We start from the raw sequence: 17,536 nt of genomic DNA, 5'->3' as shown, positions 1-17,536 counted from the left end.
AATTTGTTTAAAATAAAAACAAAACAGCAATTTCCATTTAGCTGTGGTATCCCATTTTATTTCACCTATAATAACTAGTCTGTACATCTCTTATAGGAGTTCTTCCAAAGAACAAAATGAATAAGGTATATGAATGATGCATGGTGGTTATAAGTGCCCTGGAAACTTCACTGTAAGAAATCTTTTCAGCATGTAATTATCAATATGAAAAAATATGAGGAATGAGGAATTTTAACCAAGAAACTTAATACATAATACTAACAAAATATAAACACTGCCTCTTTTTCATGTTCAGGAAGTAGGAAGAGCTATAATTTATTGAAACCCTTGTTTATGAGTGGATTTCCCAGTGAAATAATAATGATTTTTTTAAAAAATGCTTCTAGTTATAAAAATTATAATATTTATTTCAATAGTGTGGGCACAAAATTAAAATACACTGAGAAAAAAATTCATCTAAGAATCTTTTTGGCTTTATTTTAACTTTTCATAATACGCTCAAGGTGCTAAATCAATCAATTTGAGAATCCTATCTACATAAGGAAATTTAAGGAGCTTAAGCTATGGATTTATTTTTTAATTTTATTTTAATTCAGTTAATTAACATATGGTGTATTATTAGTTTCTGAGGTGGCGGTCAAGGATTCATCAGTCTTATATAATATCCAGTGCTCATTACATCACATGCCCTCCTTAATGTCTATAATCCTGTTACCCCATTCCCCCACCCCCCTCCCCTCCAGCAACCCTCATTTTGTTTCCTATGATTAAGAGTCTCTTATGGTTTGTCTTCCTCTCTGATTTCGTTTTGTTTTATTTTTCCCTCCCTTCCTCTATGCTCGTTTTGTTTCTTAAATTCCACATATGAGTGAGATCATATGATACTTGTCTTTCTCTGATTTATTTTGCTTAGCATAATACCCTCTAGTTCCATCCATGTCATTGTAAATGGCAAGATTTCATTTTTTGATGGCTGCATAATATTCCAGTGTGTGTGTGTCACATCTTCTTTATCCATGCATCTGTTGAAGGACATCTGAGCTCTTTCCATAGCTTGGCTATTGTGGACATTGCTGCTATAAACATCGGGGTGCAGGTGCCCCTTTGGATCACTATACTTGTATTTTTGGGGTAAATACCTAGTAGTGCAATTGCTAGGTTGTAGGGTAGCTCTGTTTTTAACTTTTTGAGGAAACTCCGTACTATTTTCTTACTATGTATCACTAAATCTAACATCTAAATGTGGGGAGTGGGTCATTGTTTCCTAGTGCAAGATGGAGAGCTGTGAAATTTCATTCCTATGTTATGTTCACTACAGTCCCTGTTGAGTAATGTCAACCCCCACAGTTGGGCTTTTTAACACCAAACTGCCTCTTCTAAAAGTCATGCCCCCATCCTGCCTCCAATACTTCCATCACTGTGTCCTAGTCTTTAAACTTTAACTGATTAGATTCATGGGGAAACAAAACAAAATGTTGCCAGGCAGATTTGCCCTGGAACAAAACAAAATATCTTAAAATAAAATGGATCTGGCAGTATCCCTTGACACTGAAGTACATGAAACTTTAAATCAAAGAAAGAAGGAAATATCAAATATTTGTACATTCTCCATCAGGATCACGAAGAACCTAATGTCAATCCCAGCCATTTAACCCTCAAAACTTCAAGGCTACACACAGGCATTAGAAGAAGCTCCAGGGTTCAACTCTGCACAGGTTTTTCTGGGAGGTCCAGCCAGCTCCACCCCAACCTAGCCTAATCTAAGACCGGCTCCCCTTTGCCACTGCCTTGTCCACTGGTACACCGTGCCCCAGAATTCCTTCAGTGACAGGCACACCTCATTATTGCCCGGCCCTTAGCCTTGGCTCCAGGGTTCATAAGGGTTTAAGAGCTTAAAGGCCAGGATGGTTCTGTGCATGAGGTCTTATGGGAAGACAAGTTAAAAAACCTGTCCCCAGGTTGGGTTGTGAGAATGTGGGAGTGTGGAGGTGGCTCAGAAGATTGGGGACAAGTGTGTGCCATTCTTCACAGAGGAGGCAATTTGGGGGCAGAAACTGGTGTAAAGCTTATCATAAGGAACGTTCAGGGGAGGAGGCATTTGGCAGAGGGAAGAACTTAGGAAGTTTTGTGAAAGCAGGATATTATTACAAGCACTGAAAACAAACACTATGCATATCACTTGTCTGGAGCAGAGTGGTGGGGCCTGAGGCGAGGCCTCATTACCCAAAAGCAGCACCGGGCTGGGAGAGACCGTGGCCTTGGAAACCCTACAACTAACCAACTGTGGAAAGATACTTCTCTACCACTCCACTTCCTCATCTACAAAATATGGGAATGCTTCAGATCTTCCAGGTTTGCCCGTAAATGGGAATACTACTTGCACTTTACCTGTCTGAAAGCCCACTTTTATTCTGCATGGCCTTTACCACTTCCTTACCTACTTTCATTGCTATTTCAAGCTCTTTTATCAAAGTGCAGGTGTGAAAGTACCCCCCTTCACCTCCCCCTTCCCCAGAGCTCGGGTGGTATTACTGGTTCTTGCAAGAAGAGGTAATCAAAGTAAAAAAGAAAAGGCTAAGTTGTTATCATATTTGTTAACTTGGGCCAGATGCTCATTAGCAATACACTAGGAGCCAAAAATGAAAAACCAGGCTGCAGCTTGGATCCAAAAATAAGGGCCAGGCTCTGTGGAAAACATCAACAGATGCAAAACCAGAACAAGGAAGAACGTTTTGTCTGCACCATTGGAAAAAGACGGAACCTTGAGCTATCTCCCAGGCGCGCAGACATAGATCCGTACTTAGTTGATCAGTGGCAACTACACAGGTATAAAGAAAAGGAGGAAATACTAAAATCTCAGCATGGAAAGAGTCTATGGTCCTCAACCTTGGCTGCAATTGGAATGATATCAGCATCTTTTAGAAGTTCTGATGCCAAGGTCCTGTCCCCAGAGATTCTGATTTAACTGGTCTGGTGAGGGATTGTTAAAAGCTACCATTTGAAGCTCCCAGGGGTGTATAAATGTGCAGCCAGAGCTGAAGACCACTCATCCAGGGTAGTGAGTGAGGGAAATAACCGACATGCTGCACATGTTCTGGGTTAGACACCCCTTCTTGCTAGGGCTGGAATGTCCATGGTTTGAAAATGTTTATTTACTGATTCAGCAAATGATTATTAGGTACCTACTGTGTGCAGGCTCCACTTCAAGGGCTAGGATTAAAAATTAAACTTGGCCTTGCCCTCAGGACAGTTGATGGGGAAGTCAAATGAGAAAATAAATTACCTAGCTACAAAGCAATACAGTTAGTACAAATAATAGTGGTTTGTTCAAAGTAGCTGGACAAGGGTGAAGGGGGTAACTTCTTCTTCCCTCAAAGTCCAACCACAGAATCATGAAATCATAGAGATGAAGGAAGCTTGAGGTTCCAAATTTTGTGTGTAAGGAAACTAGAAATGAAGAGGTTGGCACGGGACCTAAAACACTAAAATACTCACTCTGACTCACCAGAGGAAGTGTTATGGAACTGTGTCCCACAGCACTGAATTCAGAGGCTGGGTGTTGAAGAATAAGTAGGATTTATCGGGCACAAGGACATGAGAAAGGCTTCCATTCCCAGAAGGCTCAGCCTGAAGCTCAGACAGGAAAGTGCACACCGGGTAATGCCCTGGATCTGATCTCAGGTGGTGGCCAACAGCTTCGTGTGCCCTCCTCCAAATCAGCAGTGGTCCTGGGCTTACATGGTTTCTTGCTTTCCAACGCAGTTTGAGGGGATGCTTCCACCTCCAGCTCCACCTCCCTCTAGGAATAATTCTATTCAAATGAGATAGTAAAGACATGAGTTTTGCCCCTTGAGTTGTCTAAGCTTGAATGTCGAACCTTAAACTTTTCAGTGATGTAACAGATTAATAACTCTGCACACCTCTAGATTAAATACCCTTTGACCATTTGGTCAGCCTTGACTACCTAGAGTTGACATGTGCTCTACTTGCAAAACAAGAATTGTTAAATCCATAATGAAATGTGTTGAATTGGTTCTCCATTCTCCCCTTCCTCTGACCATGGTGTTGTCCTTAAAGTTTCACTTTCTCCCATATCCCACGTCCTTTTAATCAGCAAATCCTATTGGCTCACCTTCAAAAGCTATCCAAAATTCAGGTACTTCTCACCATCCTCACTACTACTATCTCGGACCAAACCATTGTCCCGTTGTCACCCGGATTATCACAGTGGCCTCCTAATTGGGGCTCACATGTCAGACTCAGCCTCAGAGGTGTGTCCTCCACACCACAGATGTTCCATTTCGAAGAGTGTCAGGCTGTGTCACTTCTCTATTCAAAACTTGTTGGCCTGTCCAGGGTCCTTTGTATGACTGACATGACCCCGTATGATCAGTTCTCCATGGCTCCTCAGACCTCACTTTTCCTTCTCTGACCACACGGTCCTCCTCATTGATCTTGAACATGCAAGCAAGCCCCCCTCCCCATAGTTCACCCTGAAATTGGAACACCTTTCCTCCAGATGGCTGCATGGTGAGCTCTTCTACTTTCTTTGGGTCTTTTCTCAAAAGCCACTTTCTTTGTGAACTTTTTCTGGCTACCCTATCTAAAATCTCAACACTCACCCCCTGACATTTCATATACCCTATCCCTGCCTTATAAAAATGACTCTCTTTAACACTTGTCAGTAAGCACTATGTATTTTATATTTTATTGACTTACAAAATATTAACATTCATCAGTAGGTACTGTATTTTTAATTTTTCTTATTATTTTGCCTTTCCTCATAAATCTGCTCCAGAAATAATTTTTGGCTTTGTTCACTGGCGTATCCTGATAATTTAAGTACAATGCCTGGCACATGGTATACTCAATAAATACTAGTCGAATGAAAGAGAATAGAAAACTTACCTGTGGCATAATAAATATTACAACCGCACTTATATAATCCCTTCTTGATAGTTATTAAAAAAAGAATCCAAACCATAAGCAGGTCAAACTGCAATATAGAAAAGGATATCACCAAATCTATAACCGTAAATGACTGAAACCCAAATTGAGGGACATTCTACAACGTACTTGATTGCTACTCTTCAGAAGTGTCAAGGTCGGGAAAGACAAGGGAAGACTCAGGAATGGTCACAGATCAGAGGAGCCCAAGGAGACATGATGACTAAATGCAACGTTGGATCCTGCATAGGATGCTGGGACAGAAAAAAGCCACTGGAATTCAGAAAGGGTCTGCAATGTAGTTAATAGTACTGTACCAATGTTAATATCCATTTTTTTTTTTAATATCCTGGTTTTGATAACTGTGCTATGATGATGTAGATGTTCAAGGGCCAGGGAGGTAGCCTACTTGAACAAACATTATTACATCCAAATGTCTAAATATCTCTTCAAAATCAGAAAGGTAGACAAACCATGAGAGACTCTGGACTCTGGGAACCAAACTGAGGGTTACAGAAGGGAGGGGGTTGGGGGGTTAGGTGACTGGGTGAAGGGTGTTAAGGAGGACACGTGATGTGATGAGTACTGGGTGTTATATGCAACTGATGAATCGTTGAACACTGCATCAAAAACTAATGATGTACTATATGTTGGCTATTTGAATTTAATAATAAATAATATTAATAATAAATAAATAAATGTCTCTTCATACTCAAACAAGGAGGTTACTTAAGTGATAGACATGTTTCCCGAAAGAATAGCAAGAAGCAATTACCCTGTAAACCACCAATAAGGCAATTAAGTAACTGAGATAGGGGGACGTGTGTGTGTGTGCACATGTGCACACGCATGCATGTGCAAAGCAGTTTTCTTTTTTTACATTTCAATCACTTTTCTATGCCATGGTAGCTGTATGCACTGGATACAAACAGATTTTCAAAGCATATGTTCCTTGCTGTATAAAAGAATTTTATCAGAAGACACAATAACAATTCAAAGTTCTCTTTCTACTCTGCTTTTAAAAGGCTAGAAATAACAAGTGTCAGTTTAGTAAAATTACCTTCTAAGTAACATCCCACTAATTTGAGATTTCACAGTGAAATAATCATACACCATTCTAGTTCTCAAGAAGGCATGTTCTCATTAGAGGCAGAAAAATGATTAGGAAACGTGTCACAGAAGGGTTTTAAGAATCCTATTAACTAGCAAACCACCTTTTATCTTCTGGAGGGGTGAGGTGAAGAGTAAAATCATTCAAGCCAAGTTCTCCTGTCTGGAAAGCTGCTGCCCCATCTTTCACAGTCAGAAGGGTACGTGCCCTATTTGTAAGTGGTAGCTCTTTGCTGGGGGTGGCAGGGGAACTCTGCCTACACTGTGCCCCCCCCCTCACTGTGGCCTTGCAGCCAACGAGAAGGACCTTCCCTTGTTCTTCTCCGGGAGGGGGTTTGGCTGGGTGGGCCCCTGGGGACAGGGAGGAACACATCAATCACCTAGGGGCTAGAAGAGCTGTTGACGAGCATTACTCACGTTTCTGTAAGTCAAAATAAACATGTTTGTTTGGTGGGAAACTATCCCAGTATTTTTTAGATTAACAGTCAAAAAGGCAATTCAATACAATTTAACCAAAATGTATCGACCATCCACTAAGGACTTACTTCCATTCTAGGACTGTGGATGTAAGAGGAATAAAATCTTAACCCTCAGACAGTTTACTCCCTGGTAAAAGATGTAAAAGTTTATCAGCAAGTAACTAAGATAAATGAGTAGGAAATGTCAGAAGGACCAGGGAGGTAGCAGACCTGAACAATGTGAGCTGAATGTAAGAATAACAAAGTTCCAAAAATCGCACCAAATTCTTTATTTTTGCTAAGTTATAGTGTAGGCATGTGACTTAATCTAAATATATATATAATACACATATTCTATTTATATTAAAAAATTTTAACTGAAAAAGAAAAGCAATTATTCCTGGTTTTTTTTTCATAATTCATTACTGCTTTGATTTGAAATCAGAAGCTTGACATCTTATTTCTACTGAACCAAAATGTCAATCAGGCTCTGCATTTTTTCACTGTAATGTACAGAATATAGCGTTAAATACTTAGAACTGGCGGTGGGAGGTAGTTTTTTTCAGATTGATTTTGGAATATAGCTTCCCCTAAACAAAGGCTCTCCCAACATGGATCACATCTTTGTAAATGGTTCTTACCAGTAAGGTGATTCCTCCAAGATGTGTGTATAATCCCAGCTTTCAACATTATCATATTCAGTCTTCAATACCATTTTGTATTACTGTTCAATAACTTTAAATCATAGCCCTTCATTTGTACTATCAAAAATTAACTGGAGTGCTTGGGTGGCTCAGTTAGTAAGTGTCTGACTCTTGATCTCAGCTCAGGTCTTGATCTCAGGGTTCAAGTCCCACACTGGGCTCCACACTGGGTGTGGAGCCTACTTAATTTTTACCTTTTTTTTTTTTAAACTAAGAAAGGTAAGCTAAATAATGCTAGTTTCTTTTCATAAAGTTTGAAATCCAGTATTCAATGGCCTAGTTTTGGAGAATGAATTTCAAGCTATTGTTTTCATTTCTGGAAACTGATTTCAACATAAGAAACTGGATCACATTATTCCTAAACAAATGAATTTCCCAAAGATTTCCAGTTTTGTCAGGACTGAGAGAAGCCAGTGAGACATTTGTACAAATACTTGCAAATGCCCCTATAGAAAAATGTTCAAAAGGTGTAAATGAGTTGTAACAGCAGTAAGAATCTTGTAACTTTGAGCCAATCTTTGCTGTTAAGTGGAGATGAGACCATTTCCTCTGATGACATGAACAGTTAAAAGAAATCTCTTCAGTATCACAGCACAAGTAAGCCAGGAAATTTATCAACCAAACATTGACCTGATTTTGCTCCAAGATACGGAAGAATAGCTAATTCCTGGTACTAATTACTTGTCCCATTTCAGCTTTTTAGCCCAAAGCGATTCCTAATGAGTGATGAAATTAATGGACTTAGGCATAGTGCCCCTACAAAGTATTGCCACTCCAGATCTGTTGCTTGACAAATCCAACATCAACCCTACCCTCTGTGAGAGCCAACCTGTAGTAGCCCTTACAATTTGGAACAGTGTGTTCTCCATCCAATGGTCTGAGCACTTTCTCATCACAAAGTAAGCCATTTTCCTGATGTTTTGCCTTTCAGGGACTCCTGGTCTAAAAGTTCTTTGACCCCTCTAAAATTCTCTCCACATCACAAATAAATACAGCTAATGATCTGCAATGATTTATATCCATGTTCTCATTTGCTGCAACAGAAAGTGCCACCAATAACTTAACTTATCCTGAAAGTTCTCAACCGGACTTTTAACATGCTGAGCTACAACGTTTCTGGTTACCCTACCGTCTGCAAATGCTTGTTTACGCTCTGGACATATAATTTCTGCTGCATTCAAAAGAAACTCTTATAAAAATCATTGTCTGTAAAAAGGTTTTGATGCCCAGGCAATTTTTTTTTTAATAGAGAACTACATTTCACAGAAGATGGCTTATTTTATTCTCATTCAAAAATAAACACTACCGTTTTTTCAGTCCATTAAGTTTTTCAATGCCCATCTTTTCTGTACACCAGTCCTGGCTGGTTTTTATGGTGCCTTAAGTTGTCATTTTTCTGTGCACACATTCTTTGTTTGGACAGTATTCCCACCCAACCCCCCAAACCCCTCAAAAGTGCCCTCCTACTTCTCTCTCTCTCTCTCTCTCTCTCTTTTTTTTTTGATACTTATTTCTCTTTTTTAGGAGATGCACAAGCTCACCTTTTTCTTAACTTTACAATAAGAAAAACAGCAGTAACTAACAACTGCTATTTGATTCCAGTGTTGAATCCAAAGGAACATGCACAGGCTTTCACTAACTAGGGACGGCATAACCCTTACCCAGAGGGCACTGCCTCTCCGACTCAAGGTATGTCTACCTTGTGGGGGACACCAGCCTTCTCTTGCTAAGAGAAGCTGGAAATCAGACATTTTAAAGAAAAATTTTCTAATTATTTAAATAATGGTACCTTGGGTGCCTGGGTGGCTCAGTTGGTTAAGCGACTGCCTTCGGCTCAGGTCATGATCCTGGAGTCCCGGGATCGAGTCCCGCATCGGGCTCCCTGCTCAGCGAGGGGCCTGCTTCTCCCTCTGACCCTCCCCGCTCTCATGTACTCTCTCTCTCTCATTCTCACTCTCTCAAAAATAAATAAATAAATCTTTTAAAAAAATAAATAAATAATGGTACCTTATTCAAAATTTATTAAAATACCAAGAGGGTCAGCATTGTTCTAGACAGGTTATACAAGTCTCCAAGTACGGGCTGCCCATCTGTAACTCCGGGGGATGTCAAGTGGAACAGTAAAATAATTTGTATCCTATTTTGTTATAGTCCCTGAAAACTAAGAAGAGAAAAGACACAATTATATCAGCCTGTTTCTAGGGAGTATGGAATCCAAATGCCATAATTAATTTGGAAATATTCTAAGGAGGCAGTGAGATGCAGTGAAAAGGATATCCTTCTTGAAGCCGGGCCTGTTTGGGGAATCCTGGGTATTTCACTTATTAGGTTGGTTGACGTTAGATTCCTCATCTGGAAGGAGGGATAATACAGTTGGCTTGTAAGTTTGCGAAGATTATGAGAGACAAAAGTATACATGTTTCTCAGCATACTGTCAGCATTTGTGAGGTGTTCCATAAATGCTAACTATGACTGTTATGAAACGCAAAACATACAACTCCAAACACATTTCTTTGTATGCGCCACAAGCATTGATTGTGTCTTGGCTCTCTCTCCTGCACCCCTCCCCCCACCTTTCTGCATCATGTGTCCTCACTCTGCTCCGTGGCCCACCACAGCTTGTCAGCACACGCTGATGTTTGCCACCCTCTAACCTCGTCTGGGCTCCTATCTGTACCTGGAATGCCTGTCCCTTCCTTCATCATTAGGTCACCTCCTTTGCAACTCAACCAAAGTGTCACCTCTCCCAAGAAGTCTTTCGGGAGGGCCACCTCCCTCCAGCCTAGGTAGAGCTCTCCCTCCCTTACTGCTTTGTGTTTGCCTCAGTCTGGCTTTGTGGTATTGTAAACTGTGAGCCCCTGGGAGGGAGGAACTAGGTCACTGTCCCTAGCACCTGGGTGCAGTGCCTTTGCCAGGCATATCATTCGGATAAAAACAAACAAAAAGGATCAAGGAGGGAATGAATGATTGCAGTGACTACCGACTGGCCTGGCAAGAGCCAGTGTCTGCTTCCCTCTTGCTTTACAAATGCAAATCTTTGGCTGCTGGTTGTGCAGCCAAAGATCTCCCCCTGCCTTCCCAACCCTCACTCCAGCTCTTGCCTCCATCTCTTGCCTCCATCTCTAAACCAATGGAAATTTCCATTCTGGAGTAGCAGGTTGTAACAGAGGAGGCGCCTAAGTGTCACCTCCTGGGGCTTGAAAGTGGGGACTGGAAGGACACCTGAGAGGCTTCCTTTTGAAAGGTCACAGGGAATACAAAGCAGAGTCCCTTATTGGAGGTAAAGAAGGGAAGAACCACAACACAGGGTCTTATCTTCATGTTCAGAAATGGCGGCTTCGTGTACCTTTTCTCTTGTACCTTCAAAACTACTGGCTTCACCAAAATGCATATGTAGCCACAATGGGCTTGGGAGAACACACTCCTGCACACGATCATTCATGGTCCTACATCAGAAGAAAAAGCATTTTGTAGGACAGGGCTGCCATTAGCATATATGAGCCCTTTGAGTGAGGAGGGATGCAGACCCCTGCAGAGTATTTACTGAAGAAGGGAGGAAGGCTGGATGTCATCCAGACACCCCATGTGCCTCTTATCTGGATACCTTTGTGAACAACCTAGTGAAGGAGCCCTGTTGTAAGAAAAGTTTCCTCTCATTATGCATAATGTTAGAAAAATGATTATGAATAATGTGCAAATATTCTTTTCTAGGAACATGGGTGACATTTGGAGGTCAGATTTCAGATGAGGTAAGTCACTTGGCTTCCATTTTGGTGATCAAAGAAAATGTAAAACTGGGCAGTGGGAGTAGTCTTCTTGGGGGTCCTGGAATTTTATAAGGATAAACCATGGAAAATGGTTAAGATTGAATCAAAGATTATTTTCAGTTTTATTCTGTTTACTGTATTTTTCACATTTAGACTACTAGTAGCCCATGAGGTTGTCAATCTATTATATGTGCGGGTGCAATTGTTAGAGAAAAACCAACTTGGCATTAATATTTAGTTGCTTTATGGAAAGATTTCATTGCTGGGATGTGTGTGTGTGTGTGTGTGTGTGTGTGTGTGTGTGTGTGTGTGTTTTGGCTCCACCTAGAGTGACCAACTAACTGGTCCTAGTTTCCAGGGACTTTTCATTTCTAGCATGGGTTTCTCAGTCCCAGCTGGTCACCTCGGTTTGGGCAAGTTGATCCAATCTTTCAGAGCCTCAGTTCCTCTGATATGAAATGGGATGATAAAGTTTACCTTGGAGGTCTGTTGAAAGGGTTAACCATGTTTAACGTGTGAGATGTTTAGGCAACCCTTTGACTGGTAGGTAGCAGACACCCAATAATGGCAGCTATAATAATTTATTTACTGTAAAATTCCTCTAAATCTTTGTTTATTCATTCAAAACAGTGCTTACCAAAGTGATATTCTTATCATTGCCTTAAGGAATATCTTCATGGCATAAGTGAGTCATGCAGGCATTGAGCATCAATAACCCCCCCAAGGACAAAGTCCTCAAGTCCCTCCAATATCTTTTTGCTTACCTGCAACACCACTGAGGAGTCTGGGATAGTATGTCTGAGTGGATACACTCAGTGGGATCCAGCCCATCTGCCACTAGATTTACTAACATTTACTAACAGTTGCCACATCAGCAAAATGCAGGTGATAGCCCCTACTCAGCAGGATCACGATTAAGATTAATGAAATGATGCCTATGAAGTGCTCAGCCCCATGCCTGGCCCAGAACAAGCCCTTCATAAAGGTAGTCCTTACTATCCTTCCTAAGAAGCAGCTCGGGGGAATGGATGGTCTTTTCCACTGCTCCCAAGGTCACCAGTGTTATTTAATAGATCCTGGGGATAGGAGTCTTATCCGCACATTCTCATCTATCTGAATGCCTGCTCCTGGTATTGGGCATAGGTCACCATGGAGTTTGTCGCGCAGGGAATTCCTTGGAAAGTAGACTGTGCTGGAGATTAGCATGCGGAACAGTTACTAGAAAATCAGGCCATGGTGCAGTCTCAACAATGACCATGGCTGACCCCATGGGGAGCTCCAAAGCTGAGATGGCCCTGCAGAGTTGTCCAAGGTTGGGGCAAAAGGATTGAGTATTTATACCCTTTGTATGACCAGTCATCAGAGAGAAGCTGCCCTGGTGGGTCTCACCTTAGGCGAGGCAACTGTTTTCAGCCAAGTGCAATTTCCCAGCAACTAGGGGACTAGGTCCTACAGTTCTGAAGGAGAATCTGAGGGGTCCTCACAGGGTTCATTACAGGGCCCTCTGATGAGTATCAGGTAGGGTGTGTGGAGGAGGCACAGAGGCGAGTCTATAAATATCAAAACCATGGCCACAAACTTAAGTCAGACACAAAGCAGGTGACCGGGAGGGAGACCCAGAATTAATAATCTACTGTGTCCAGCAAGAGTAATAACCTTGTACTGCCTGTTACGGTAGCAGGAGGAGAAAAAGACGAATACACCTTCGCTTTAGGAGCAGAAGGGCCAGCTGTTAAGGGCACCATCTCCCCTTTCATGTTTGTCTCCTCTTTACAGTATCTGCTTTCTGCTGCAATGAGCCCAGCTTGCCCAGGTCAGAGTGTGCAAGGCTGGACTCTGAAATACATCATTTCAAAAGTACGAGTCTAAAAACTGCACAATAAAGCTGCCGTGAACGGCTGCAGAGGCTCTCACCTCAGATGCAGACCAGACAAATAGCTACTGTTTATTTTCCCCCTGGTCCCTGCAGAGAGAATGGCAGCAAGGAGGAGGCAGGGAGGCACAGGGAGACCACGGTCCCCCCAGCAGCTGAATCGCCGGAGCTCAACCATTTCCATGAGGGAAAAATGCAGGCCAGTAGCAATGAATTCACCTTCCCAGTTTTTCTCTGCCTTCTCTCTGCTTTGGATGAGCTCAGCACAAAGCAGGTACAAACTGTGAATCCCAGGATGACCACACTGTGACGTGCTGAGTGACACAACCACCAATGCTGCCTCGGGAGGTGGTGATGTCCCCATTCCTGGGAGAATCCAGCCATATACCAACTAGCCCCTTGACAGGGGTAATAGCAAAAGGACCCAAATACCACAATAGATAACTCTGTGAGGTGCCTCCCAGATGTTTTGGCTTCATCATAAAACCAAGACAGATGTTACTCATGTGAATAATATTTTTAACTATGATAAGTATATATGTATCACTATCTTCTAGCACTTAATTTTCAGTTTTATTTATATTTTCTTACCTGTAATGTAGCTAGGGTTCCTTGAATTGCACATAACAATAAACTCAAGTCACACTGGCTTAATCAGTACAGGAAAAGTTACCTTGATTTTCCAGCTAAAAGTGTTGAGGTAGAGCAGGCTTCAGGGTGGACTCCATCAGTGGCCCCACTCCATTCCCCAGGGATCCCCGCGGCCCTGTGTTCCTTTGTACAGCGACCTCATCCTCAGACAGTAGGCTAGCTGCAGGAATTCTAAGCCTTGCTCAGAACAGCAACTCCAGGGAAAGGGTGTTGCTTCTCGAAATTTTGTAAGAAGAACAAGGAAAGATGTTCCCAGAGGCCTCTGCGAATCTGTCCTTGCATCTCATTGGTCCAAACGTGTCACATGACCTTCCCCAAACCACTTACTTTTCCACCTGCCAGGCTGGCGTTTGGAGTGGGGGGAGGTCCGCTTCCACAGAAGCCTGTCTGTCTACCTGGGGGACCTGAATGGCACCATCCTCAGTTTGCAGATGAAAAAGCTAAAATGCTGAGAGGGCCAATGACCTCCCCAAGTTCATTTATCCAGTAAGCAGTACACTCAAGGCCAGAAAACAGTCTTCTTATGTCAGCGACTTCACTATTCCACATTCAGGTGTTTAAATTTTATGGTTGGGAAGCATTTCAGCGATCACGTAGTCCAACTCTCCATCCAGGATTCTCCATCTTATCTTAAAATTTCCTGCTAGATAATATTATGCACATTTCCCAATAAGGATCCACTTGTATGTGATGTGACATAACACAAGGAAAATATACAGGGCAAGCACAGTAATTTCTTAAACATAGGGCAGTCGTGATGGGAAAAACTATACTTGTCTTAACTTTAATTTCTACTTGAGATAAATGTCATAATGGTCGCAAATTAAAAGCAGCAATCACATTTTTACTGCTATTATTCTAAAGGATTGGCCTGGACTCCTTTTTGTTAGCCTAATAATTTTCTTGATATGCCGATTTTAAAAACAACAGGGGAAGAGTTTATCTTGGAAATGCTGATGAAGCCACCTCAGCCTGCAATCAAAGGTGTAATGGAAAAATCCATTTTAATTATTTGTGAGGTGTGTTATTTTTCAGTTGACCAGTAAGTCTATCAGCAAAATGAAAAAATGTCCTCTCCCCTGTTGTTTATCACTGTCCCTCTAAAGTGCTCCCTCAAGCTGTTGTTTCTAGAGATACTGGTACTCTTGGTAGTCCTGCACACTTGCCCCTCGTGTCCGGCAGCCCAAAGGAAGGGGCAAGGAGCAGGGGGATGTCTTTGCAGGCTGACCGGTGGGGAGCGGGATCCCGGTGAGCCAGCGCACAAGCTCTGTCCCTCCTCTCTGCTGGCTGGTAGCTCTGTGACAGTGGCTGGGGTTTTGCTGAGCTACGGGTGGTATGAGTTTGAAAGCAGTCAGGGCTCTGTCTAACCTCTGGTTCATCAGCACAGTCCACTGAGCCTCGAGGAAAAAAGGCACAGGCTTTTAGGTCAGGAGGCACCCAGCTGCCAAAACCTATTGGCTTGGAGAAAGGAGAAGAAGGGAAATGGAGTCACCAGTGGTACAACTGACCCTCTTTGTCAGAGAGATTATGATGCCGCAGAGAATGTTGTCAAACCAGATCTTCCAAGCAGAGTGAGAAACACAAATCGATCCACCTCCGTCACCAGGCTCCTGAGGACTGACTTATCTCAGCGCTGAAGGAAATCCCTTAGGGCCCGGTGATACTTTTCCCCTATATATGCTGGTTGAATCTTCTTTTTTTTCATTCTGTAATACAACTGATAAAAACAAGGAGGGGTTATAGTGAGATTTCAGTGTTCTTAAAGAATAAAGACCAGCGGAGGATTACAAACTTGCTTCCTGGGTTCGGAAACCATTTGGCTTTTCTGAGTGACCTCCACATCCTCTTGCAGGTTGCTGAACGGCTGATGACAATTGCCTACGAAAGTGGAGTGAATCTCTTTGATACTGCCGAAGTCTATGCTGCTGGAAAGTAAGTCAGTGCCCATCTGTGTCCCTCAAGTGGCATTTGTGGTACCAAGAGTGCCCGGACCATTGCTGACATGCTGGTGAGAAGGGTCTGCCCTTCCCACACACTCTGGTGGCACTGCTTTTCTCCCTTTCTCTATCCCCATTCCCAGAGTTGGGGGTATTTATTGACCGCCTCTGGCTCCCTCTGCCCACCCAAACCTTCCTGCCCCTGGTCCCTGTATGAGGAATGGACTGAAAACATCGCCATGGGCTACCTGAGGGGCCGAGGTGGCTGGGACCAGAGTGGTGGCAGGGGAGATCAAGAAGTGTTAGTTGACTACATGAGGGAGGAAGTAAAGGAGCAGATTCCAGAGTGGTAGTTCCAAAGCTCGTCCTGTTCTTTCATAACCACATCTCATAGTTCCTCACGCCCCCGAGGGAAACTGGGGCGTCTTCTCTGCAAGGACCAGGGACTGCTTTTCCCATTGGCAGGCCCATCCTTCCACCTAGCATGACAAGGAGAGCAGGGATTAAAAGAGGGGTCCTCAGAGATGCCAAGAAGTGTAGTCTGTTTTATAGGAGGGCAGAGGACAGAGAGGACTGTAGGAGGTCCTTGCTGCTTTTGCTAGAGAAGTCACACCAGCTCCAACCTTCCCATGGACCCCAGAGCAGGTTTGGGGCTCTGAGACAGGACTCACAGCTTGGTCAGACCATGTGGGGAATGTGCCCTTGGGGATGCCTCAAGGTCCATGCCTTCCATGCGCCAGCACAACAAGCACATTGAGGAACAAAACCGGAGCACCTTGGCCACCTGCTGTCCACACGGACAGACTGACAGAGCCCCCAGAACAGAAAGAAACTAAGTAGCTGGCAGGTGCTTGAGCAGCAACGCAATTTTCTAATAGGACTGTGGTGCCTAATCACCAGCAGACCGAACTCCCCACCAGCCCCTCCCGGGTGAGAATCACAGTCAAACTCCGGTTCGTGGTGGCCTGGTTTCCCCTATATATGCTGGTTGAATCTTCTTTTTTTTCATTCTGTAATACAACTGATAAAAACAAGAGCCCCCAGAAGTGCTGGGGGCACTTTCAGTGCATTTTCCTCACGTGGGTTTCCTCCTTCCCAAGGGCACGGCTGTGTTTAAGGACCAGCGGGGAGTTCAGAGCCCACGTGTCTGGTGTTTTCTGTTGAGTCCAAGGAGAGGAAGTAAAATTGATAAGGCCCGGCTCCTTCCCACATCCGAGCCTTTCTCGGTTCTCTTCTCCTGTTGCATCCTGCTCAGGTGGTCTGTATTCCTACTATGAAGGATAGTCAGTCCTGGCTACTTACTGTCAGCGTGCACCTGAGCTAGGTTCCCGCCATGAAATGCAAGGTTGCAAAAGGCAACCTCAGAGCCAGAGGGGGCTGGGCAGGGGAGGCTGGGGTGACATCCCTTTTAGGTCTGTCTGGAGCATGCTCTGTAGCTGCCCTGCAGCATCATTTCTTGCCAGGCTGGACACTCCAACAAAGACAGAACTTTCAGCCAAGACAGAAAATGGTCAGTGACCATTCTGCACCCATAGGACTCTAATGAACAAAGCGCTAATTCCACTGATGTCCCCACTCAGAAAGCCTCTGAGAGCCCAGTGGCTTCTCACAGCATCGCTAGGCCTGGGAGGGACCTACAAGAAAGTTTTAGTCTCCTTACCTTGGGTCCCAGCTCAGGTAGGTGGAGGGGAGAAAACAGTGGAGAATGTCTTCAGTATACCTCTCCACTACCCACCCTTAGGGGCAGGAAGAACACTTCTCTACATCTCCTTGCAGCTTGCTGCTATGGCAACACTTGTCCCTAGGACCCAGGACCTTCTTGATGTGGGCCACTGCATCTGCAGCCCTAGCCTTTGGGACAGCCAAACCCCCACCTGGTTTGTTTTGTTTGATTTTTTTTTTTTTTTCATCCTGCAAGATCACCTGGGAGTCAGTATGTTCTGTCTAAACAGTGCAAGTTCTCATTGTCCTCGGTCGCAATCAAAGACCATGGTAACTAGGAGGGAAACCTTGACTCCCACTGGATTCCGCCAAGTAGGATATTTATATACGGGATGAGTGGCTCAAAAACATCAAACTGCCAAATGAC

General features: G+C 43.4%; 1 protein-coding gene across 3 annotated transcripts in view; it reads left to right on the top strand.

Moving 5' to 3' along the window:
* Positions 1-17,536, top strand: part of KCNAB1 (potassium voltage-gated channel subfamily A regulatory beta subunit 1) — a 394,841-nt gene that overhangs the window by 300,017 nt on the left and 77,288 nt on the right. For all 3 annotated transcript variants that reach the window (XM_025879955.2, XM_025879963.2, XM_025879970.2), the window contains exons 3-4: positions 10,931-10,968; positions 15,363-15,442. In XM_025879955.2, the coding sequence (XP_025735740.1) occupies positions 10,931-10,968; positions 15,363-15,442 (118 nt within the window). The remainder of the gene's footprint in view (positions 1-10,930; positions 10,969-15,362; positions 15,443-17,536) is intronic.

Source organism: Callorhinus ursinus, unplaced genomic scaffold, assembly GCF_003265705.2.
Source record: "Callorhinus ursinus isolate GAN/ISIS: 27379988/994484 unplaced genomic scaffold, GSC_fseal_2.0 scaffold1, whole genome shotgun sequence".
Lineage (NCBI taxonomy): Eukaryota > Metazoa > Chordata > Mammalia > Carnivora > Otariidae > Callorhinus > Callorhinus ursinus.
This window is presented reverse-complemented; position numbering and strand designations above follow the sequence as displayed.